This window comes from Melospiza melodia, chromosome 6 (assembly GCF_035770615.1).
Source record: "Melospiza melodia melodia isolate bMelMel2 chromosome 6, bMelMel2.pri, whole genome shotgun sequence".
Classification (NCBI taxonomy): domain Eukaryota; kingdom Metazoa; phylum Chordata; class Aves; order Passeriformes; family Passerellidae; genus Melospiza; species Melospiza melodia.
This window is the reverse complement of record NC_086199.1, coordinates 69,857,078-69,882,236: the sequence shown is the minus strand read 5'-3', so window position 1 is coordinate 69,882,236 and position 25,159 is coordinate 69,857,078. Positions and strand designations below refer to the sequence as shown.

The 25,159-nt window shown below is 44.5% G+C and overlaps 2 protein-coding genes across 10 annotated transcripts in view; both read left to right on the top strand.

Annotated features, from left to right (window-relative positions):
• Nucleotides 1-19,449, top strand: part of NR1H3 (nuclear receptor subfamily 1 group H member 3) — a 30,603-nt gene extending 11,154 nt beyond the window's left edge. For 7 of the 8 annotated variants that reach the window (XM_063158946.1, XM_063158943.1, XM_063158947.1 and 4 more), the window contains exons 2-9: nucleotides 6,660-6,903; nucleotides 9,633-9,899; nucleotides 13,537-13,745; nucleotides 13,985-14,164; nucleotides 14,593-14,692; nucleotides 16,092-16,205; nucleotides 17,025-17,119; nucleotides 17,504-19,449. In XM_063158946.1, the coding sequence (XP_063015016.1) occupies nucleotides 6,786-6,903; nucleotides 9,633-9,899; nucleotides 13,537-13,745; nucleotides 13,985-14,164; nucleotides 14,593-14,692; nucleotides 16,092-16,205; nucleotides 17,025-17,119; nucleotides 17,504-17,650 (1,230 nt within the window). In that variant the 5' untranslated portion in view covers nucleotides 6,660-6,785 and the 3' untranslated portion in view covers nucleotides 17,651-19,449. Of the gene's footprint in view, nucleotides 1-1,603; nucleotides 1,756-6,659; nucleotides 6,904-9,632; nucleotides 9,900-13,536; nucleotides 13,746-13,984; nucleotides 14,165-14,592; nucleotides 14,693-16,091; nucleotides 16,206-17,024; nucleotides 17,120-17,503 lie in introns of those variants that run through there. The other variant, XM_063158942.1, reaches the window with a different exon arrangement.
• Nucleotides 19,450-22,408: 2,959 nt separating this feature from the next.
• Nucleotides 22,409-25,159, top strand: part of MADD (MAP kinase activating death domain) — a 69,146-nt gene continuing 66,395 nt past the window's right edge. For both annotated transcript variants that reach the window (XM_063158928.1, XM_063158902.1), the window contains exon 1: nucleotides 22,409-22,478. The gene's annotated coding sequence lies outside the window, so the exon portion shown is untranslated. The remainder of the gene's footprint in view (nucleotides 22,479-25,159) is intronic.

Here is a 25,159-nt window from a genome sequence, read left to right as displayed (position 1 = left end):
CTTTTACTGGATGCATGGAGGGGAGGATGGAGGGATGCTGCTGCTGTCACATCTTCCTTGCTGTAAGCCTGTGCATGCCCTGGTTTTGGCCATTCCTGAGGTGGCTATACTCTAGGTTAGCCAGAAGCTTGAAAGCTGAGGTGACAGTAGAAAGCCTAGAAGGGGTTAGAGATTTTTTTTTAGTCCAGATCAGGGTTGTGTTGTTTTCCAGAGTTCAAAGGAACTTGTGTCAATGGCCTTTTAAAGGAATTTCATGGCAGCAAGGTGGCTACATCACTCCTGATATGACTTGTTATTCATCTCCAGTTCATTAACCAGGGAAAAGTCTTATCTTCTTACCATAATCCCTTCCTCCCTCTCCTTGTTTCCCTCCCCTCTCTCTCTTCCCTTACTTCTTGTTCTCACTCATCCCCTATCCACTTGCCTGCCTCTTTCTGTCTCCCGTTGTCAGAGGGAGTGATATTTCCTTGCAAACAGGAAGAGAGGCGGGAGCAGCCCTGTGTGCAGTGTGAATGAACTCCAATAACCTCCTCTCCTTTCTCCTCCACTCAGTTGCAGAACCAAGGACATCTGCAACTGGGAGAGAGGGAGGGAGGAAAAATAAAGGCACAGTCCATTTCAGGATCTTACCCACCCTGAAAGTAGTCACATGTATGCTCTCTTTTCCTCTTGCTCCTTGTGTTGACATGGCTCTCTTTAATCAGACAGAAACCAAGAGTTGAAGGGAAGGGCAAACCCAAAACCTCAGCCTTTGCCAGGCAAGGTATAATGAGAGGCAAAAGAGAGAGCAGGGAACACCAGCTTCTGGCTGAGGCATGTGAGCAGGAGAGCTGACTTGCAAAACAATTGCTGTTGGGGGTGAGCTTTGCAGGGCCTGTAGTTCCCTGGGAACTGGAGTCAGCGCATTCCATCATCATCTGATTTAAAATTTGGGAAGCTATATTTCTAAAATGAGGGAGTCCACAGGTTCTTCAGGAAAGAAACAAATACTGTACTCTGCAGATGGTGGACAAAGGAGCAGGTTTGGTTTTTTGGACTTTTTATGTGGAGCAAAGCAGAAATACTTTGGGCTTATTCTGCCCTTTTTTATTGCATTGTGTTTGGTCATACAGTTGTGCCTTAAGATTCTAATTCACTTTGCTAACCCATTTATTCACTTATTTCAGTCCTACATTCCTTCATGCCTTATGTAGGGTGAAACTGGCTTGGAACTCCTGTTGCTTATTTGTTTATTTATAATAGACACTTCATCCACAGAATAGCTAAGTCATATTAAGTTCAGATTCATAAATGTCCATAGAACTCTTTGTATTTTGGTTGTAGTTATAAGGTCTAGTCCTAGAAGGAAAGTCATGGAGACTTCCAGTCTCTCAGAACTCAGCTTTAGGGTGTTTTTCTGTAATAGCCAGACTTTTCCCTTCTCAGTGTTCTTTTAGACATATTGTCTTTCAGAGTAACACCTTTCTTCTCTTCCCAGTGCTCTTTCAACCAAGTGACATACATTTGTTTATTTTAATCTTTTCAGTTGTTAGTCACTTCTGCTGTTGTTCTCTGAACTTTGTGGTGGTTTCCATGCCTGACCTGGGTAGGAGACAGCGTGCCTTGTGTTGAGACCGAACGAAACCCAGTGAGAGCTGGATGCTGCAGTGAGCCCACTTCAAAGGGAGAGACAAATGCCTGGGCAGACACCATGCCAGGAATCAGCAAAATGATGGGTAACAAAGGAGTTGGTCAGCAGCAGGAGTAAAACCCAAAGTAAGGTGGGGGACAGGGGGAGGGAGGCAGGCTTTGGAAGTGAGCTAGGGAGGGAGAGGTGGCAATTAAGACCCTTAATTTGAGGGCGAGAGACCGGAATGCAGCTGCGCAGCTGGGAGTGACTTGTAGGCTCTTCTGCATAATTGTCAATGGTGGCAACAACTTAAAAGGCTTACAAAGCAGTGCTGCAGTCTTGGACAGCTGCTCATGGTCAGCTGAAGCTTAGCTGGACAGCAAATGAAAGCAATCAGGAGGCTGTAGCTTTTCTTTATCAGCTTCGGAGGCTCACAGACTCTGACGGTGGCTCGCAAGCTCTTTCCTGCTTGTGGTTGCCTTTATGCTTCTGGGAGATCAAAATGGATAATGTGATTTCAAACTCTGTCCCTGTAGTTCTCTGAGAGAGGGATTTACAGCAGGGCCACTGAGCTAGTCTGTTCCCTGAGAGTTGCAGAACTTTTTTCCATTCTTTGTAGACATACTGTTCATAGTCATACTGTCAAAGTCATTCTTTACAGTGTCCTGTTGCACTGCTTTTCACATTTTGCATTTTTGTGATTTGTCTCTCCCACTGTCAATTTGAAGTTACTATTTTTTCACGTGAGTTTTGACAGTTTTCACATGTAGTATTACTTCATTTTCAAAGTGACAGATTCATTTTCTGTCTTGAAAGGTACAAGGTGTCTTTTTCAACTTTTTCCTAATTGAAATGTGTCATATGTATACTTTTGTCTCACTCATAGACCTCCTATCTGTTTCAGCATTTTTTGAGAAATGTGACGATGTAGAGGGAAGGAAGAAGAATGGGCCAATATGAGCTGGGAATAATCTTTGTTTCTCTGAAGCAGCTACAAGGTAGTACCAAGAGCCAGTGGAAGATTTGTGAAAATACTCTGGCTGCTACACCAGGCACAGTATAGGAAAAGCATTAGGTCACAAGATATGGTTACTTGTAAGAAAGGATTGGAACAGTGGTGTCTCTCAAGGGGCTTAGTTCTCTGCTGGTGCTGTAGTGTCCTGTGCAATCTCAGTCTAACTGGTGTTTTCTTGGCCATTTAGATCTGCAGCCAGCATTTGATAGCCAGTGTAGCATTATCACTGTGTGAGTTGTGCATTTAGGTTTCAGCAGAGGTCATTATGCACTGCCATGGGCCAGCTTTCAGAGATAAATGCTAGCAGCCAAAGTGAATCTATACTGCATGTCAGAGCACACCTAGAAGCCAAAATGCCAAATTATATCCCTGCTTTAGTTACCTCTGAAAGATAGCCCTTCCTGTCAGTTGTTTGTTCACCAACAGCCTATTAAGGCCTGTGCAGAGAGGTGCTGTCCTGTTGACACACAGTGAGCACAGTCATGTTAGCATATGTGTACAAACATGAGGTCTCTTCCTCATGATGGTGACATGCTGCAGAGTGCTTGTGATTCATTACAGAACTGAAACATAGCTATATATGTTTGCCTTGGCAGAAACTGTAATTGTAATTTACAGGGCCAGGACTGCAGTGAGTAAATCCTGTTTTGAAACATCGCAGAGACTTGAACAAACTTTGTAAAAAGCTACTCTTTCATGTGTTACATATGAACAGTGAGCTTCTTCAGAGATGTGCTTGCATCTGCTCTGGTTCCTGATCCTTAAACTTGTCACAGAAAGTGCCAAACTAAGAATACCAGGGAGAGGACAGCACTGTTTAGCAGAAGGCTCACACTGACTGCATTTGGCTCATTTGGTTTCTATATATTCTGTGCTGCTCAGTGATATCTCCTTCACTGTCCTCAGTGATCTGTAGCTTAGTCCGTTGATGATGGGTCAGATCAAAGTCTTCCAGAAGAATGCGTAAGTGCTTCAGCTGGCTTAGAAGAAGACTCAGCTGAGGGAATGGGATGAGATTGTTGCTGGAGGAAGTGATGGATGTTTCTGACATTTAGCATGAAGTACAAGAGCCAGGGCTGCCATCTTTAGTCTCTGAAAAAGCAGTACTTTGTTGTAGGAATGCTGACCTGGAGACCATCAGTATCTGAGTTGTTCTGTTTTCTCAGAAAAGAAGGGGAGATGGAAGAAATCGAGTAGGGTGAAGCTGATGGCAACACATTTCAGAAGTGTTTAGTGTTATATTTGAGACGTGGCAAGGGCTAGCAGAAATTTGTTTCCCTCAGCCTTTCATCTCCACATGTTTCTTCACTGGAGTATGTCTGCTCATCATGTTACTCTCTTCAAGATGCTGCATTTGAGAGAAGCAATTGCTTCATCATTTGTCACATGGCCGGTCCTGGTTTCTGTAACTGAAGGAGTTGAGACAGACAGTGGGAGGCAGCACAGCTGACTGTGTCAAGAAGACAGTGTTCCCTCTTGCAGTTAGGGCTTGCATCACCTTTCTGCATTTTTGGTTGAAATGGCGGTGCAGATTGGAAGGTGTGAATCTCTAATAACGTCATTATTAGTACAAAACTTAGCAAGATTTTTAGTCATATAAAAACAATCCTCATGCATTTCTGTGAAAACTAAGCCTCAGGCCTTGTCACATAGCTTCTCACTTGTGTGCATGTGAGGAAGATGCTCAGTAGGCTTCTTTACCTAGCACCAGCGTCCTGTTATTCACTGTTAGGTCAGTTTTTCAGCCTGCAAGTGTTATTATTGCACCTACAAAAGGATAAATGCTTTGTCTTAGGAGCAGAGAAGACAAGTAACCTTTTCTATCTGGTCCATTCTGTTTTGGGGAGGTTGGAGGCTAGTGCATGAAGCAGTAACACATTGAGTAGTTCTACAGTGCAGAAAGTGGCTTCTCTGTTGCTGTGTCCTGAGTCTCTCAGGCACTCCTCTTTGGTCTCCAGATGTCTTGCTGACAGCAAGTTTCACTCTTGCAATGTCAGTCATTGTGTAGATCACACAGTTCTGAAATCCCATTAGACTGTACCCTTCTGTTGTTTTCTGGAATAAGTTTCAGTTGAGGCAGGGGTGCACTAAGAATGGGTCACTGTACTGGAGGCCTGGGCCTGAGCACTGTTACTCAGTCCCTTGGATGGGTGACCAAACCCTTCCTTTGAAAAATTGCTGCAGTAGTGCTGCTGGTGATTCATTCTGCACAATAATTAATCTTTGAGTGAGTCTTTTGCGTGGTTTAAAGGAATGTGGAGATGCAGAGGCTTACTCTTAGCTTTCTTGTTTCATGCCCAAACATGTCCAGAGATATGTGTCAGCATTGGTGAGGAGCTTACATAGGACTAGGAATACAAATTGGGTTTGGATTTATTGCAGTAAAGTTCCCATCTCCATCTGATGCTCTACGCTGCTTCCACAAGGTTTTCAGATTCTGCAAGATTTACTGGGGAGACTTTTTTTAAGAAGTTGATTGTGGTAGCCACATGGTTCCTTTGAGGACCATGAGTTTCTTCAAATTGCTTGCAAATCACATCGGTTAGGTTGTACTATCCCATAGTAGGACTTCCTTCTGTCTGTAGGTTTAAGTTTCATATTTGCTGTCACTGCTTTTATCCTAGATAGTCTGTTTCTCCAGCTCCCTTAGGAAAGGGAGCTCTTGAGTTCCTGATGCAGTCTGAGGCTATGTTTACAGATGTCACATGAATGAATGTGCCCTGTGGGTTTTAACACCTGCATCCACAGTGTAATTGGAGATAACAGGATCTCAGCAGGCCTGACAATGTGACTTGCTTTTATACTTGATGCCTGTTTCAGAGTTCTGGGAGGTGGTTCATTTTTAGAAACATTGCTTTCATCTTTGTTTTTGACATTCTGAGAAAAGTTGTGTGGTCTGGTCTAAATACCCAAGAGGAAAGAAGGGACCTGGGACAGTGGTTTTCTGCCTCTTTGTGGTGAGCACTTGAGTGTGTGAGGCATGCCCCTGCTTGCCTGATGCTCTTGTATCTGAACTGCTTCAGAGCTTTCTGTCACCTCTTGTATTTCAGGGAGTGATAGGCTTCCAGTCCTGAACTCAATCATTCAAACAGGCCTTTCACGTAGTTGCTTTTTAAATCAGTTAATCTCTTTAGCTTGCATTTGTAAATCACTGAGTTAAGATCAAGTGACGTTCAATCAGCTTAGGGGTGTTTACATTAGCAATTTACATGAGTTTCACTGAATCTGTGAGATCTACTGAGTAGGCTCCTTTCTGTGCAGGTGGGGCTTTTTGGAGAAAGTGGTTGGATTTGCTTTCCAGTTTCAGGTTCTGTAGTGGAGTTAGGGCTCTACTAACTGTAATGAAGATGCTTTTCAGTATGGTTTCTAGGTTTCACAAAAGGGTGTCCTCAGAAGACTTGTGGTGAATCCATTTCCTGAGGATGGCATCATGGCCATTTTCCATAGGGAGGATGCTGGCTTTCAGTTTCTTACTGTAGGTGAGGGGAGGATTTGTCATCCTTATCTTTGATGTATCATTGACCTTTGTCAGTCTTCAGCTACTGATACTAAGAGGGAAATTCAATGTTTTGTAGTCTGCTAAATAGTTGTATGAAAAATCTCTTTTCCAATTTTCTATATGCTCTGCAATGCATGCACCAAAATTCAGGGCAGCTGGCAGCACTGAGCTATTTGTTACTGGAAACTTTAACAAAGGCCACTGGTTATAATGTCAGGAATTTCCTTCTTACACACTTGGAGAGATCAGGGATGAAGTGCACTGGTAGTGTTGGCAGTAATGAAGACTTGCCTTGCTTTGATAAATCTGTTGGCAATGAAATAATAGCTTTGCACCTGGATATGCTAGTCTTGTACCTTTTCCCACAGTTTGTTTAAATATTGTGTTTTAAGAGTGGAAACATTGATAAAACAAAGCTAATTACGGAAATGAAATCTTGAAGCTTGCTTGTGATACAACTTGTAATAGGTTTTGGAAGTTAATAGTCTCAATAGTTGAACTCTTGCCTCTTTTGCATCTATTTGTTTTTTCCACAGGTACTTCCTGACTTTCAGCAGTAGAGAGAAACTAAGGACTTTGAAGATAGATGCCTGTGGCCCCTTGCTTGGCAGAAACAATGCTGCAGCGATGAGATTATAGTGAGCCCTTCCTGTGTGGCTTCCATGGGTCCCACTCAACTCAGCACACAGGATCATGGGAAGAGGGTGGCAAGTGTATTTGAAATGGAGGAGGAAGGGCTTGCACTCTTCCCGGGCTCAGAGAACCCCCCTGAGCATGCAGGTACGCAAAGATTCTCACTAAATCTATGCATGATAAAGACTGTCCATTCTTTCAGCTGTAAGCAGAATTGCTACTTGGCAAAATTTTAGGGCAATTTCTACTGTGCTTGAGGCACTCAGAGATGATGTCTAAAAATAGAGTCAGTTATTGATAGCTGAAGACTGGGTTTATCTAAGTGATAAATGTGTTGAATATTTTGCTTATTTGACCTTCTAGAGACTAGGTCCATGGCAGTAAGATAAAGATTTTTTGGGCTTACCAAAAGCTGCTGAACAATAAAGCTTTACTACAGGTGACAATCCAACAAGGGTAGGTGGTGCAAAGAAGTGATAGGGTTTTGCAAGTTGGTGCAATGGGAAGACAGTAGGAGTTTCTCCATGTATTTCTTAGGTTAACTGAGGATGAAGAGTATCAGACATAGAACTGAGATGATGTAGTTAAAGCTGCTGCTGATATCCACAATCCTACACTTTCAAACTGAAAGAAGACTGTATAATATCTCTGGGCAGGTAACACGAAAAAAAGGAAAGCATAAGAGCATAGGATCATCTTCTTAATGAAAATATGACAAATTAATGTGTTTGCTCAGCAGTGAGGCAATGGGCAATCTTAATATAAAACAAAGAGAGAATCTGAACATTGAATGAGGATTCCTCAGTGGAGTAGAAACAAAGAGAGTAGTTAAAAGTTGATATGAGATTGTCCAATAAAAGTCCTTAAAATGGGTCTGAGGACTTGAAAAGAAAGCAATTGAGAGATTAATTCCTTATGAAAATGTAAGGAAAAAAGACACAAAATGTGGAAAATATTTATTAAATAGGGAATCTACAGAGGAAGGAGGGCCCTAATGAGTGTTAAAAGTGGCATTCATGCTTTCTTTATACATCTTACATGATTTCTTTGTGTTATCTTTGACTACAGAAAATAACAATAATCATCTATGTAACTAAAATAATTCATGCTCAGAGATGGAAAATAATTTGCATAGATCAAAGAATAAACCTATCTGTCTCAATAAAGCAGTCATAGAAAAGGTAATAAGAAATTTATGTAATGTTTTTAGAGAAAGCTAAGAAATCCAAAAGAGGGACAGATTTATCTGTGGAAGTCATTGGAGTACTCTGCTGTTCCTCAGAAGCATATGAACATCACTTGAGGCTTCAGCAAAGTTGTTACACTAGTTAGTCTGCCATTACATGTGTTTATACTAAGTAATCTGAAATAACTGTAGGCATTGCATAATTTTTACTTGGTAGTGTGTGAAGAGAAATATAGTTGAACAAGAGAGGAGAATATCAGAAATTTAACCTTTCTGATGACATTTTCTTGCTGTCTAATCTACAATGAGAAGTGCAGGCCAAATTGAGTGACCTCCAGGCCTCTGTAAAATCAGTGGTATTGAAAATCAACACCAAGATACTTATGGCTGGAAACTTGTATTGAGGAACACAAATAATAATGCCTGAGAGTGACCTAAAACTGGTTACCATTTCAGGAACTTGAGCAGAATAGTAAATATAAACACAAGTAAGGAAGTATTGAAAGAGTAAGTACAAAAATAAGACGTACAATTATAACCCTGATGCTGGTCAAGAAATGCAGTAGCCTTTTTCTTCAAACTAAGCAGTAACTCCAGTGTAAAGGCTTTCCAGGCATATCTAAACATCATCTGGAGATTTATCAAGACATGCTGGTTGTAATCTTTATAACAACTGCCATGAATCAATAATATCTGACACTCAGAAAAATACCTGCACTATGAGTTGTGTAGAATATCAGATGTCAGCATAGCTAGAATTAAATGGATGGAAAAGAGAGAGGACCAATAGAGGGGGAATGCACATGTAATATTGGCAAGCATTCGACTGGAGTGCTTAAGGTAAGATGTGTTGGAGCAGACCAAAGATGTTTTCAAAATGCAGAGCCACTAAGATTAAAATCTCTCAGAATGATATAGGAAGAGTTGGGAGCTGCTGCACAAAACCAGCTGAAATGTGAAGCAGTAGTGAAGGTCTCATGTTTGAGATAGAACAACAAGTTTTAGTAAAGGAACTGTCACTATGAGAGTATTTCAGCTTTAGGAGTGGGGAGTGCCCTTCTTGAAGAGGAAATGCTGGCTTCAGGATTCCAAAGGCTCACAGAGTGAAGTGCACTGCTTGTGTGCTTATTGCAGCTAACTCTGCAAGCTGCTGTCTTCTGTTTCAACAGTTTCCCCAAGTGTTCAGTTACAGGGATTGTCTGCTCAGTCTGGTTTTTGTAGGGTCACAGTTTCAGTACTGGCTTTCTGTCACTACTGAGTTGAGGAAACATTTTTCCTTATTCTTGTCCCTATGTATGGCAGAAAATAGAAGTAAGAGAACTTGAGGTGAGTTCTGAAGAAATTTACTTTTTGCACAGTTTTGGATTTCACCTCAACTTTTTTATAGGTCTTTCTCATGTTAGTAACGTAACTGTAATTGGAAAGTGCAGAACACTTGGCCTCAGCGTGTTTTGGCTCTTTCACTCTGTTTTGGAGAGGAACAAGCGTGAAGCTAGATTTGTTTATATAGTTGAGGTGAAACCTTGTGGATTATGTCAGTAAATTTGCCGCAGAAGACTTGTTTGCCCAGAAGGAGTGTGTGTGGCTGGCAGATAATGGGTTTGAGTGAGGATGTTGGGGCACGCTTCCTTCATGTCTGTGAGTTTACTTGTTTGTTTTTTTTTCCCCTTGCTACCGTTCATTTTGGTAGAAAATCCCCCCTTGAAGCGGAAGAAGGGCCCAGCCCCCAAGATGCTGGGAAACGAAGTGTGCAGCGTGTGTGGGGACAAGGCCTCCGGCTTCCACTACAACGTGCTGAGCTGCGAAGGCTGCAAGGGCTTCTTCCGCCGCAGCGTCATCAAGGGCGCGCAGTACGCCTGCAAGAACGGCGGCAAGTGCGAGATGGACATGTACATGCGCCGCAAGTGCCAGGAGTGCCGGCTGCGCAAGTGCCAGGAGGCCGGCATGCGGGAGCAGTGTGAGTGAGCACTGCGGCTGGGGATGGCACAGCCGGGCTCTGGGGACCGGCGCTGTAAGGCAGGGGGCAGTGCCAGTGCTTGGGGAGGGGGGACGTGGAAGCTGTGCAGGCTGAACGTTGGAATGCGTGTGGGAAGTCACTGAGAGCTCAATAAGGATCACTTGGGGAGGCGAGGCTGTTAGTGGAACTCTAACACCCGGCCCTGCTTTGTTCCTGGTAAGAACTTGTGGAATATACCAGCAGAGGAAGGACTCACATGTTCATCAGGGTGCTGTAAAGTGTGTCAGGCACGTCAGGCTTGTGACCAGGACTGTTAAGATTGGTCACCATGCTCCTTGAACAACAGGCACTTTTCTTTGCTTCCTGCTGTGAGCCTGCAAAAGAGGTCAAGGGCAGCACCACAGTACTGCAGCTGTGTTTGTGCATGAGCTAATCTCATTGCTCCCTTTGGTGATCTCTGCTATTTTTCTCACGCTAACCATAAGGATGCTGTTTCTAAATACTCACCAACATTTCTGCTTGCATATCAGGAACAGCCCTCTTTGGCCAAGGTATCCAGGTTTCATCCCTTTGCTGGTCAAGACTGACTGAATGAATGCTCAATTAAAGTTAGATCTGTGTGAAGTCTTCTTTTTTGACAGTCAGCACCCAGAACAGCTAGGAATAGTGGGTGTTTCAGAAGCAAAAAATAATTTTGCAAAAATTAAGTCCCAATGAGCTAGGAGACATGCTGTTCAGTTTTTCAGCATGAAACACAGCACATCATATATCTTTGTCTCACTGGTTTGTATCAGCATTATGTATGTTGTCTTTACCCCATTTCCCCATTCCCAAGAGATACGAAACAGATGTGTTTGAAAAGCAATGCAATAAGACCACTTTGCTTCTCTTTTGTTGCAGGTAGATACAAAGAGCCTCAGTATGTTTCTGCATTTAGTAATTGTTTTGTGTTGAAGACTGCTCAGGAAAATTAGATCAAATGGAATCTTGGTGTTATTATCAAGAACTTAGCAATACTTGTTGATGCTGTGATCCCCACTGCAAATTTGCCTTGTTAGTTTTGACAGAAACGAAGGGCTTTTCCCTCCAGCTGTTTCACTTACAAGGTCATTCCAGAACTTCCCCCCTAGTAATTGCTGGAAACATTCTTCTAATTCCCAGACTGAAGTTATTCATGGCCAGTTTATTGTTCTTAAGCCAGTGTGAACCATGAGGTTAAATAATTCCTTCCTGACAAGCTGAGTAAGTTAGATTGCTTTGAATTTAGCATGGTGTAGGAGCTTGCACATAGGCAGTTTTTAAGATTAATTAATAGCCAAGTAACATGTTACCAGATAAAATTTTTTTATGCATTGGAGTCCCAAGATGAGGGACTGTAATCACTTAGATCAATTACTTCCCTTCTTAAACTGACACTGTAAGTAGCATTCTCTAATCTTATAGATCATCCTTATTTTGGTAATTGTATTAAATGCCTTTGCTGTTAGAATTGTAAATTTTGTGCATGGTGCATGTACTTGTGCACACATCCTCCCTGTTTGAAGTCAGGGATAAAGGTTGCTGTTCTTTGTCAATCTTTCCAATCCCAAGAATGCTGTCTTACAGCAGCTCTCCAGTTCTTGTCTTTGTTTAATGTGATTCTGTTAAGAAGTGCAGTTATATACCTGTTCAATTTTAGGGCCTCCTGCTTTTCTGTGTAGCAGATATAGAATCATCAAGGTTGGAAGAGATCTTTTAAGATCACTAAGTCCAAATGTCTACCCAGCAGTACCACTGTAACCCTTAAACCACTAAACCATATCACCTAGCACAGATTCAGGTACCCTTTAAACACCTCCAGGGATGGTGACTCCATCACCTCCCAGGGCCACTTGATCTAATGCATGCCCTAACAAGGAAAATTTTTTTAATACCTAATCTAAATCTTTTCTGTTTCAATTTAAGGCCATTTCTTCTTGTCCTCTCACTGTGGGCATAGCAGGGGGAACTAACCCCCCCACCTCATTACAACCTCCTTTGTTTTCTGTGTTATCTGTGCATAAAAAAAATGGCCAAAGAATCTTTCGGCACTTTTAAAGTCTTATTTGTAAAGTCAAACTTTATTTATCTTTGTTCTTAAAGATATAGAGGGAGGTTTTTTTTTTCCCAATCAGTTCCTTTTCTGGTTTCCTTCCCTCCAGAGTGTCAGTCACAGCACAGAGCCTGGCGCTGTCAGAGCCTTGCTGAGGCTGTGCTCGGTCCCACTGTCCATGTCACCGACAGAGGTGTTAAACAGCACCAACCCCTGGGGAGCAGCACTCCTCACTGATCTCCACCTGGACATTGAACCATGGGCCACAGCTCTTCGAATGTGACCATCCAACCAATCTTTTATCCTCCAAGTTATCTATCTGTCAAATCTGTGCTATTCCACAGATAGAGACAGGGATGCATCACTCCAGACCTTGGAGGAGGCGATCCTTGAATATTAACCAGCTTTCCTGGGCCCCTCTTCCCTCCAGCACTTTATCTGATAGTACTCTACTGAGCAGATTTCTGAAGAGTCCAGAGTCTGCTCTTCTGAAATTCAGGCCAGCCAACTTGCTGTGCACCCTCTCTCTGTGATGCCAATATGATCACAGCTGTGCAGGTGTGTGCATGTTTTTAACTCCTCTTATTTGTTCCCTGTGCTGTGTGCGTTTGCATAGAGGCATTTGAGTTTGGCTTCTGATGAACCTGTATTAATGGATGGAGTGGCAGGAATTCCATTGTGCTGCCCTTCAGGTGCTTTCCTGCTGACCTGCATACCCTCTCCAGGCTCTGTGCATCAAACTAGTTCGGGAGAGGAAAGAGATGGGTTGAGGTTCCTGTCCCTAGGCAGATTTAGTTTAAATCCCTCTTTGCTGTTTGACAAGCCTAGGAGAAAAAATGTGATTCCCTTTCTCTGACAGAGGGACCCCATCAGCCCTCAGTAGAGCAGATGCCTTTGAGTTCTGTTCCTTACCGTGTTACATCCAACTAACATCTGCCCTTTGACTTAACAACTGAAGGAGACTTGTAACACTTTTCCTGAAGGACCTGGGGTTGGTCCTCAGTACATTTATGCCAAGTTACTCTTCCATTATTCATCTTGAGGTATCTTACTGCTCTAGTTTGCTGCAGATGGCCTGTATAGCAGATGACCCTTTCACTGTCAAGCTCTACCCAGGACTGGGTCTGACCTTTGAAGAGGGTGAAATGATACAAGCTGTTAAATTAACAATATTGAAAAAAGACATAACAGTAGGATAATATAAAATAGGGTGGACACACTGCCATATGAAGGGAGCATCTGTTGTAACATGACACTTTAGGGAATTGCTTTATGGGGAAAGTCACTGTTGTTTTTCTGAGATCTGCAGGGCATCATGAGGGGAGCTTATGCCTTTTGTGAACACTTTATATAACAGTATGATTAGAAGAAAGGCAATGAAACAACTTTAAGGAGGGAATAGAGAGAAAAACAAATAAGTATCACTGTTGGCTCTGTTGTGTACACTCTGCTATGCCCAGTACAGACAGCTCTGATCTCTGCCTCTACATCCAGAGCACGTTACCTTGTGTTTAGTGTGGTTTCCACTGTGTTCCTATGATTGATCATGAGCTATTCCTGCTTCAGATGTTCTGTCTGAAGAACAGATCCGACTGAAGAAACTGAAGAAGCAGGAAGATGACCAGGCTCGGACAGTTGTGGTGCGTCCAAACCCTCCAAATCCACCAAGCCCTTCCCACAAACTGACGCCGGAACAGCTGAGCATGATAAAAAAGCTCGTGGCCGCTCAGCAGCAGTGCAACCAGCGCTCCTTCACAGACAGGCTCAAAGTGACGGTAAGAACTCTACCAGTGTACCCAAAATAAGGAAAAGTGAAGTTTGGGGAGTTGCATTTTAGGTAAAAAATTTAGCAGAACAGAGTTGCTTTAGACACGGCATCTGTGGGCTAAAGCTCTGTAAAGAATAGGAAAAGATATTCTGAAGTTGTTGTTTTCTTTCCTTGTTCTCTTCATCTTATCTTTCATCTTTGGCTCCATCTTTCACAAATATATGCTGTCTCTTCCCATTCCTACAGCCATGGCCCCAGATTCCTGATCCAAATAACCGTGAAGCAAGGCAGCAGCGTTTTGCTCACTTCACAGAACTTGCAATTATCTCTGTGCAAGAGATCGTGGACTTTGCCAAGCAATTACCTGGCTTCCTGGAACTCACCAGGGAAGATCAGATTGCTTTACTGAAGACATCTACCATAGAGGTGAGGGTTTGACTCCACCCCAGATCATAGCAGCAGAGATGAAAGAATTTGGAGTTATCCACCCAGAGAACTAGTTCTATCCCTTTTTTGAGGATGGCATACTGAGGGATCTGAGCTGTGGGACCATTACTGCAGTGTGATGTTATACTGGCAAGAGGCCTGGGTATGTACTGCAGTGCCTGGTTATACAGGAAGGGAATGAGGCAAGTGCCTTGGTAGTGGTAAGCAGGAATTTCCCGTTTCCCAGAAGCAAGACACCACAGACTTTGTCTTGGAATTTTTAAGCACTCTGAGCAACTGGAGTGGTTTTGTTTGGTGTTTGTTTTGTTTTGTTTTTCTTTCAAAGATATTTCAACAGTCAGCAATGTATTGATGTTGTAGCATTTCTTCCTGCTTTCAAAGCAAGTATATCTTATTCCTGTCCACAGGTGATGTTGTTGGAGACATCTCGGCGCTACAATCCGGAGATTGAGAGCATCACCTTTCTGAAAGACCTGAGCTATAATCGGGATGACTTCGCCAAAGCAGGTGGGGCATTAGACAGGTGTTTCTTCCTCCCTACTGTCTTGTCTTGTGTTCTTACATGTTTTCCTTTTTAATGTGGGCAGCTGGAAGTAGTTTGTGGTGAGAGGTTTAGAACAGGACCAAACCAATAGCCTCACAAACGAATTTTTTTTTTTTTTTGCTTTTAATGTACCAGCTCACATTATGTATTTTTCTACATGTCAGTTTGCTTGGGAAAATCTGGACTCTCGATGGATGCTTGGAGTGCTGACATTACTGTGATTACATTTCAGTTGATACAAAGTTTGTGCACTGAGGATCCACAGAGACTGCTCTAGACACTTCATCATCCTATTATATGGTAGCTTGTGGTGCTGTGATCTCTGAAGTGTATTTTTTCAGGAGCTACGAGTGTTTGTAATTTCAGATGCAATAACAAGAAGTGTGTATCTTCAGCATTTCTGAAAACAAGACTTTAGCCTGTGCTTCAGCTGATTTTTTAAAATTTTATTCCTTGACTAGCTATTTAACCATTTGAGATGGCCTGTATATACAACTAGCCATTTAACCACTTGAGATGGCCTGTATATACAATTTTTCTTTATGACACACTTCCTAGTAGCCTTTTCTTCGGGTTATTAGAAGGGCAAAAAGCAGGAATCCAGAATTATTCCCTCCACTTTGTTCTTCCTTGTCTGATGCATTTGTAATGCAGGAAATTAGAAACTTGGATGCTGTTTTGGAGGAAAGGCCTGAAGTTTTCAGTATGATTACATAGCACAAAGAGACCTGATTTGACAGTGGTCTGTATTACAGCAATAAATATCAGTGCATTTCTGTCTGCATTTATCAAATGAGGTGATCGGAAGCCTAGGTCAGACTCTGCCTCAGGTCTCCCAGTTCTTTGAGCTGAAGGAAATGGCATAGTTCAGAGTTCTTGGAACTGCATATTTTCAGCTCATATATGCTTTAGGTGAACCTGAAGAGCGGAATTAAAGGTTTCTTTGAAAGCATGAAGGCTACTGGTGTGAAGGAGGTGATGCTGTGAGAGTGGACAGTACAAATGTTGTGCTTGTGACCTTCTGATGTTTTGATGGACTTGTCTGATAGCTGATGTTGTGTTCCTTTAGCTGTTGCCCAGTAATGTGCTGTGGGGCATTTAAGGCTTTAGGAAAACCCAGAAATAGTTTCATTTGACAGATATATTCTGACTCCTCAGCCACTGTTGTTGGTGCTCACCAGTAGTGGATGTAAAGCGAGGATTCATTAAAGCATAATGTAAGGTTTTTTCCCTGCCTGTCTCTCCTTCCCACTCTCTGGTGTAGAGCAGTGGATTTCTGGCAGCCTTTTCCATGAAAGGGAGGGGGAGAGAGAGGGGAGACAATTGTTACTGCCTCACCTTGTTCTCTTCTGTTTGTTGCAGGTCTGCAGTTTGAGTTCATTAACCCCATCTTTGAGTTCTCAAAGGGAATGAATGAGCTACAGCTTAATGATGCTGAATATGCACTTTTAATTGCCATCAATATTTTCTCTGCAGGTAAAAAGCCAGGAACATCTGAAGAGCTACAGTAGTGAGTCAGAGGGCAAAGGAAGTAGAGTGAAGGGATGTTACATGCAGAAAAGGAGTAATTGAGCATGTATAGAGTCTAGTGATAAAGGGAGAATATTATTCATTATATTCTGAATTGTCTAGTGCCACTTGCAGAGGAAATTTAATTCCTCACTACTGGAAAAGTGTGCAGAAAAGCCAGCCAGTATTTATCTTCCTCATTTAGAAATTGCTATTTTACTGCCCCCTTCATGTCCTTGGCACCTCTCTGGTGTGATGCAGGTCCCACAGCATGAGTGACATCTAGTGGGCAAGCAAACATACTCTGGAAAAGAGGCAGTATCACTCCCGGCCAGGACTGGGCTTTGCCAAGAAGCCACCTCTACTCTTCTGTCTTGTGACCTGATTAATGACTGTTTTTCTTTGTTCCTGTTTCCTAACTGGCTCAACTCTTGGAGAGACTTTCCCATTTGCTTTTGAATAGGTGGTTTCACATATTTTCTGGGACAAGAACATGAGACCAACCAGTACTGTGTAAATGTGTTTGGTCTCTCCACCTCTATAGGAGTTGGATTGGACTCCCCATGTGCAGTGGACATCACTGAGAAAGAACAGTTACAGGCAACTGCCACAGCTACCACAGTTTCATGGATATATCTCCCAGCTGTGCTGGGTGAATGTGAGATGAAGTTTTGGGAAGACACCATAGGAGGAAGTGGGGTTAGACAGAGATGTTAAATCCAGTGAAGCTGCTGGTGGCAATCTGCTTATGTCTACTCTGCTTACTTCTAACCTGCTTTTTGGCAGACCGACCGAATGTGCAGGACCAGTCCCTGGTGGAGAGGCTGCAGCACACCTATGTGGAAGCACTTCATTCTTACATTTGCATCAACAGACCAAATGTAAGTGCCTGACCAGAACATCTCCAGGGATGATGCAAGATGTATTTATGCAGGCAGAGTTCCTGCAGTATTGGCTCTAACAGGTCTCTTGCTGCCTGTACTGTCAGACTTGACTCTTGTGGGCTCTTTGATAGCACCTGTAAAAGCAGGGTTTGTGAGCTGTCACAATCTGCTGTCCTGTATCATGTTTTATAGCATGGAAAGTCTGGAGTTTCTGGGACATGACGTACTTCTTGTGTTCTTTCATACTGCATCCTCCTGAAGAATGCTGGGTCTAGAGGAAGTAGGGATTGTGATTACAGTGTAATGTAATCGGTAGTGGTAATTTTTTTTTTTAAACAAAGTTTAGGTGAATTTACTAACAGCTGTCATTTGGCCCTGCAGGACCGTTTGATGTTTCCACGGATGTTAATGAAGCTGGTCAGCCTTCGGACGCTGAGCAGTGTCCACTCTGAACAGGTGTTTGCCCTTCGGCTGCAGGATAAGAAACTCCCGCCCCTGCTCTCAGAAATCTGGGATGTGCATGAGTGACTGCATGCTCCCAGGGCGCTGACATGCTGACATAATGCCATCTCCCAGCCTTTGCTAACGAGAAGCCAGCCTCCCCTCTCCAAAGCACTGAACCCTGGGCTGGGCATGCAGGGAGTGATGAGCCTGGGCTTTCAGTGCTGTCATGAGACTATGCAGGAGGCAGCTGGGCTAGATCAGATGGAGGGGTTGGTTTCGATGTAGTGCCCGTACCCCAAAGGAATAACATGAAACATTCGAAAACGGTAGAAATGAAGACCTTTCCCCCTGCCCCTCAACTCCTTTTTCTTCAGTCTTTCTCTTCTCTAAGCATATGCTGAGGGTTTGCCCCATTAATCCTCTTCTTGCTGATTATGAAAATGAATTTGCAGAAACTTGCCAAAAGCTCTCTGTTGAGAGTAACCCAGCTCAAAAGGCTTCTGCAGGGTCCCCAGTGTACCTGAATCTGAGGAGCTCAGGGAAGTCAGTGTGGATGTTCTAGGGGTTTCACTGGGTTTCCTATAAATAAAATCTCTTGAATGTGCTGCCCTTTACAATGATTCCAAGAGAAGTAGCTTTTATTTCTTTATTATGAGACTACATCTCTAGAGCTGCCCTTTATTCTGGCCCTCCTTTGGAAAAAGGATTCCTGTAATGTGTAGTGCCCTTTGTCTAACAAGGAGGTCCTCTGGGTAGGGAACATTGTGTATCAAAAAGATGTCAGGCATAAAGTAGTGGATTTTTTTTTATGTAATGCATCACGGTTTTATCTCATGGCGGTTCTCAGCTCAATTTACCTTTGATTTGCTAACAGCTGGACAACTTTAGTTCAAAACAAATCAGGGCATAGATTTTATCTTTAGGGGTGGAATAGAAGGAAAATAAGTGGGTAGGCCTCATACCTAGGTAAGGTGGGTGTGGTGGAAGGATCTCAGAAACTTCCAAGAATCTGGAGCATGTGGTATGTGTTCCAAGGTGGGTGTGAAGATGTATTGACCAAGGAGAGAGGACACACTGCATTTAGTGAAATATGTGGGCATTGCATAAGCTGTGGGCTGCACAACTCTCAGATCACAGGCTGCAGGAATATTGGGTGTAATCAGATCCACTTGCATCGTCTTCCTTTTGCCAAAGTCTTTCCAAGGTACTTGCTCAAGGTTTCAGTGGTGATCACGGGATATGGAGGTCCCTCCTGTATGAGGAGTGCCAACTCCTTCAGAAGGACACTTGGGTCTTGTATCCTTTCTTCACTTTGGGCATTGTGAGATCCACACTGGATTTATGGCCCAAGTTTTAAGTATCCACATCCATAAGTATTCTAGGATTTACAGCAATATTTTGTCTGGCAGAATAGAAATATACTGTTTTAAACATGTTCCTTGTTTTCCAAGAAAAAAACATCTTATGGCTGATCTCAGAGATGTAACCTTAAATATCCTGGTAGCTTGGTCTCATGACTCTTCTCTGTCATAGGGTCTATGTTTGCTTGCCCGGTGAGCATCCCAAGAGCATAGGTTCACATGGCTCGGGGTTTTTTTGTCTGTTTGTTTTTTGGTTTGTTTGTTGTTTTTTTTGGCTGTGTATCTGAGCGCTATGCCCGTGGTGAGGGTATCGTGTCCATTTTGCACTTGAGGTTGGTCCCCTGCCACTGGCCTTCACTCTGCACCTTTGTAAAGCACTTGTAACAATCTGTAAAATAATCTGTTGTTTTTTATAACTCATTGCAATTGCAAAAATTCTTGTTTAAATCTGTATTTTTAACTAATCTGTTTGAGAAATGTTAATGTTTATATAAAAGAATAAAGCCTAATACAGGATTTTGACATTCTCTGATGTGTTGTCATGAGACTGGAAGAGGGTGGAATAAGTTCTTGTTGTAACAAGCTCAAAGCTGATAAGAAATTATATGTGTTGGGGGAGAAACAAGAAGTGGTGAGAAAGAAATGGCAGTGGAACCCCAGGCAGTTTGTTTTGGCCTTCAGTTATGAGATTTGTAGCTCAGTATGTGCCTTGCTGTATGTCAGAGCTGGCAAATAGGTGAAGTGGATTCAGTGTGTGTCACAAAGACCATGCATTATGCATACACACCTCACCTTGATTTGTACTCTGAATGATTCTGAATGATTCTGCATTCAGAATTATCCCTTTCATTGCGTGTGCTCCTCTCCATTTCCTGCATTTTGTGGCTCACCGAAATTGCAAGAGGAGTCCAGTGTGCCCTGGCTGTCAAGTGGATTTCAGTGGGGCCTTAGCTGACCCCGGTATGCTGCTCATTTCTGATGTGTCATAGGCGAAACACCAGGAGGAATTGAACATGTGCATTGCCTCAAAGGGAGCAGCAGCGTGGGGGAAAGCAGAGAGCTGTCCAGCATTAGCTGCTTCTGAAATGCTTGGTGATCCGCTGCCCCGATGGGAAAGGAAAGCAATGGTCAGTTCAGCAAGGTTCCACACCTCAGGCTGTTCTGCTGAAGCCTCTAGAGTATCAAACTCAAATTGGAATCTACTGAACCAGAGGAAGAAGGAATAGCAGTAGGCTTACAGGAGACTGGAGCAGGGTCAGAGGGGGGGAGTAATGAGCAGAGCTCAAGAGCTTATCAGTGCTGGGCGGATTAGAGGGTGGCTGGGCCCTGAACTTCCAGCTTTGTATTCTTTGGGCTGCATCTCCTTAATTTGAAGAGAAAAACTGCATGGGAATGTAAGGGATTCTCAAGGTGTACAACGTATAACATTGCTGTGGGTGGCAGTGGTGAAAACAGTGATTTCTCTTGCCTCTGTAGTGGCTTAACCCAGACAGCCACCAAGCCCCATCTCCTCTCCAATCATTCACTCACTCCCTGGCAGCAGCACTGGGGAGAGAATCAGAAAGGTGAAAGCCAGAAAGGTCTTGGGTTGAGATAAAGACAGTTTAATAGGGAGAAAGCCACACACACAAGCAAAGCAAGGACTTCATTCACTGTTTCCTGTGGACAATGCATTAATTCACTGTGAATTAACTAATTCACTGTGCACTGGCAGGTGTTCAGCCATCTCCAGAAGAGTGGGGCCCTATCACCTGTAATTGTTATCTGGGGAGACAAACACCATCACTCAAACATCCCCCTCTTCCTCCTCTTTCTCCCCTTTACATACTCAGCCATATGGTCTGGAATATCCCTTTGGTCAGCTGGGGTCACCTGTCCTGTGTCTCCTCCCAACCTCCCATTCACCCCCAGTTCCCTCTCCACCGTGGCAGCATGGAAAGCAGAAAAGGCCTTGGTCTGTGTGAGCCCTGCTCAGCAATAACAAAAACATCTCTGTAATATCAACCCTGTGCTCAGCACAAATCCAAAACACAGTCACTGTGAAGAAAATTAACTCTTCCAGCCCAAACCAGCACACTTTTCATTATCATGTAGTCAAATACAATCTTCTTCTTTACATCTTAACATTATCACTTTTTTTGAAAGTGCAAATCAGTACAGAACCTTTTTTTTTTTTGTCTTTTAGAAGCTTCGCAAATTAGCCTGTCGAGCTCAAGTAAGCAGGTATGGGGGAAGAACCATCTGTGAGATTGGTGACCCTTTGTACTTTTATGTTTACAAAATGCTATCTTGGCCTGAGATTCAATCCTGCTGCTCTAAGTCTCTATGCCTGATCTATTTCATATCAATTTTGCTGATTTGGCTGCTGGAGAAATCTTGGGGTGTTTGAATTATAATCCTGGGAAGTGTTCCTGGCTGGCTGTACCCTTATTCAACATCTGTATCTGCTCATGATGAATTCAGATCAATGGGGCGGGAGGAAAGTTATTTCTGAAAACCCAAGTCCTCTACAGTGGGCAAAGTATAGATGACAGATATCAAACAGTGTTTCTCCATTTTGCACTCTCAATGTACAAAAATTGTAGGTTACTTGTGGTGCTTTTGGTTGCATTTTGGGTTTATTTTAGTAGTTTTGGTTTTGTTAATAAATGGATTTGTTTGAGCAGCATACTGGTTTTTAGGAGCCTGGAAGGAGTTAAAAAAAGCTTTGTCTCAACCTTTTAATAACCAAATAATCTTGTAATCTTATGAAGCTACTAGCAAATCAGCAAGTATGTAGCTCAATACAGAGGGTGAAAGTACACGGCCCTGTGTCTCCTTGCCGCAAGGCAGCGTGTTCTTGTCCGTCTGGAGCCGGGCTCTGCTGCGAGGCTTCAGCTGCTGCTTGCCAGGACGAGGTCTGAAAGCACCAATTCCACGCTTCAAGCGGCTGAAGCGTTCCCGGTTCTCTCGACGCAGCCTGCGCAGGAGAGCTGCGTCGCTCCACGCTTCCTGACACCCCGCCTCCAATCCCGCCTCCAATCCCGCCTCAATTCCGCCTCCATCTCCCCTCCAATCCCGCCTCCATCTCCTCTCCAATCCCGCCTCCATCTCCCCTCCAATCCCGCCTCCATCTCCCCTCCAAACCCGCCTCCATTCCGCCTCCATCCCGCCTCCATCTCCCATCCAATCCCGCCTCCATCTCCTCTCCAATCCCGCCTCCATCCCGCCTCCATCTCCTCTCCAAACCCGCCTCCATCTCCCCTCCAATCCCGCCTCCATCCCGCCTCCATCTCCCATCCAATCCCGCCTCCATCCCGCCTCCATCTCCTCTCCAATCCCGCCTCCATCCCGCCTCCATCTCCTCTCCAAACCCGCCTCCAATCCCGCCTCCAATCCCGCCTGCAGCGCCCCCTGCGGGCAGCTGTCGGGACGGCTCCCCCCGCCCCCGCCGCGAGTGGTTCGCTCCGCCCGCCCCCGCTGCCCCCCTGCTCCGGCTGTGGCGCGCGCCGCCGCCGGCGCTCGATGCGGAACTGGGCGGGCGGCGCAGAGCGGCGGTGGCGGCGGCGCAGGTGAGCGGAGCGAGCCGGCCGGGCGGGGCCCGGTGCCGGTGCCGCGGGCGGCCGGGTGCGTGCACATGTCACGAGCGGAGCCTACCCCACCGACCTTAGGTGTGGGTCGGGCTGGGGAGCGCGGAGCGCGGCCGGCAGCTCTGCCTGCGGTGACCCGCACCCGGACAGCTGGCGGCGGGGCCCCCCCGCTCGCCCCGAGCGCTGCCGCTGCCGCAGCCGCCCGGCCGGGCGCGATGGTGATGCTCGAGAGCGGCGAGCCCTTCCGCAAGGTCACGGCCGGCGGCGGACAGGGATCGTGTCCCGCCGCTGCCCGGAGAGGGGCCGGCCGGGTTCGGCTCCATCGTCCCGGGCGCCGGTGGCGGGCGGGGCCGCGGTGTCCCGCTGTGGCCGCGGTGTCCCGCTGTGGCCGCGGGCTCAGCCGGCCGCTGTCGGCAGCAGCCCCTGCGGGCTCGCCGCGGGTTTCCAGGCGGGACCGGGCCGCTGTGGGAGCAGCGGCGTGGCCGGCGGGCAGGGGGCTCTGCCCTCGGTCCCGGCCACCCGGAGGCTTTACCTCGCTCCCTGCCGGGGGGAAGCGGACGGGGTGCTGAGGGAAGGGAGCAGGCGGCTCAGGGTGGACAGAACCCCTTGGAAAGGGTGAGGCGTGCAGCCGTGTGAGGGGGCTGCTGCGGTAATGTGACTGGAAAGGTGCTTTTACTCCTTGGTTTGTAAACAGCAGATCCTGTTACTCTGCAAGACAATAGAATAGGAAATCCACTTTGTACTGGGCAATTTCATGTGAAGTCGACTATAAATCAAAAACATTTTCCCCTCAGAAATGGGTGTCACCACCTTGTTGTGTTGCTGGCTTTTATTGTCAGGTGGAGGAGGGGAAGAAAGCTTGGTCTGTGTCACTGTTTGTGTGGAGTCACGATAAAGAGGTGTTTCAAGAAATGATAAGCTTTGAAGGAAACGGATTTGTTTCTCGTCTTTCTTCTCTGTCATTCCCCCCTGAACTCCTCCACATACCACGCTGTTTTCAGTCATATGCAAAATAACATACATTATAAATTTGCAGCCCCACGGAGATGGGGCAGAACTGTCATCTGGCAATGTGTTGTGCTCTCCGTAGACAAGCCAGCCATTTTCTGTGTGTCCAGTGTGACTCCGGGCCAGCGTTTCTGTTGGTGTGCTCTCAAGTGTCCTTGCTGTGCTCCTTGCACCATTGCTTATCTGCAAAAACGATGCTACTTGTAGACACAAGCAAGAGGAGGGAAGATTTATTGTGGTGTCTTGAGGGTCACATAATCAAACCAAAGTCATCCAAATATAGGTTGTTTGGGAAGTGTCTCTATTTTTGGACTTTATACTGCTTGGACCTAGGCAGCTGTTTTGGATTGGGCACAAGATGCACTTGCTGTGTTCAGCACTAATGAAAAGCTGCAATCCTGACACATCCAAGAGAGCACTTCACATCCAACACAGCTAAAAATGCAGTTTTTACAGGATCTAATCTGGCCATTCCCTCACAGCATGTTATGTAACACTGAACTGATAGATCATTCCATCTATAAAATACTATTTTTGCCTTATTGTTGTATTGTTAGAAAATGCACAGCTTTTGAACACAGTTTAATAGACACTGTGATTAAATGCACACTCGTTAAGTATCTTACTGTGTGTTTAACAAAATGCAAAATCATCAGCAAGTCTCTAGAATGCTTTTGTTTGGACAGTAATATAGCCTTGTCCTCACTAAAAGATCTTGTAGCTCCCTGTCCAGTGGTGCTGCAGTTGTATCACAAGTCTGGACTCCTGTGTTCTTACCAAATTAACAGATTTCAAGCTGTAAGCTTCAGAGTCCTACTGCATGGCTTTCCAGGTTACTGCTTTTAAAACAATTCTAAGCTTACTCGATGGGCAAAAAAGGAAAACAGTATCCTCCCTGAAAGTGTGTTGTCTACACAAAATGCATAAAATGGCCAAGACATAGTTCTAGGAAGTGTGTTATGTGCCAAAGCTATGAAAGATGGTGAACCAAATGCTGTGTGGAAATTAGCAAAAAAAAAAAAAAAAAGAAAAAAAAAGAAAAAAAAAAAAAAGAAAAAAAAGGCCTCTAGTTTAAAGTTTTCATGGAAAAACATAAATATATACCAGAGGGCAAACCTCTTCTTCAACCATGGTACCATTCTGTAACTCTTGAAAGCAGACAGGGCATGTATGTAATGAATCTCAGGATGTGCTGAGCTGGAAGGGACCCACAAGGATCATGGAATCATTGAATCCAGCTCCTGAGCCTTCACAGGACCATCCCCAAGAGCCACATCATGTGCCTGAGTATTGAGTCCAACTTCTGTCTGTTTTAGAAGGATTTGGGGGTCGGGGGAGTAAAAGTTTGGAGGATTTTTTACAGTAATGCTTGCCTACCTAGCCAAAGTAGCTTTTTAGGTTTTAGAGCATCAGGACTGATGGTTCAGTAGAAATGGTGGAAGCATCAGTGCATTTCAGGCCTTACTAGAACACTTGTTCATATTATCTTCCTGAATTAAATTAGTGTTGGCTTTGATTTTATCTGCCTTGGGCTCAGGGGCATAGAGGCTCATAATTTATAGCTTTTCCCCTCTCAAGCCATATCAAATACTCAGGTTCTGTATAGACAGGATATACTAGGCATACTTCTGTCAAGATGTTCAGTCTGGTCTATT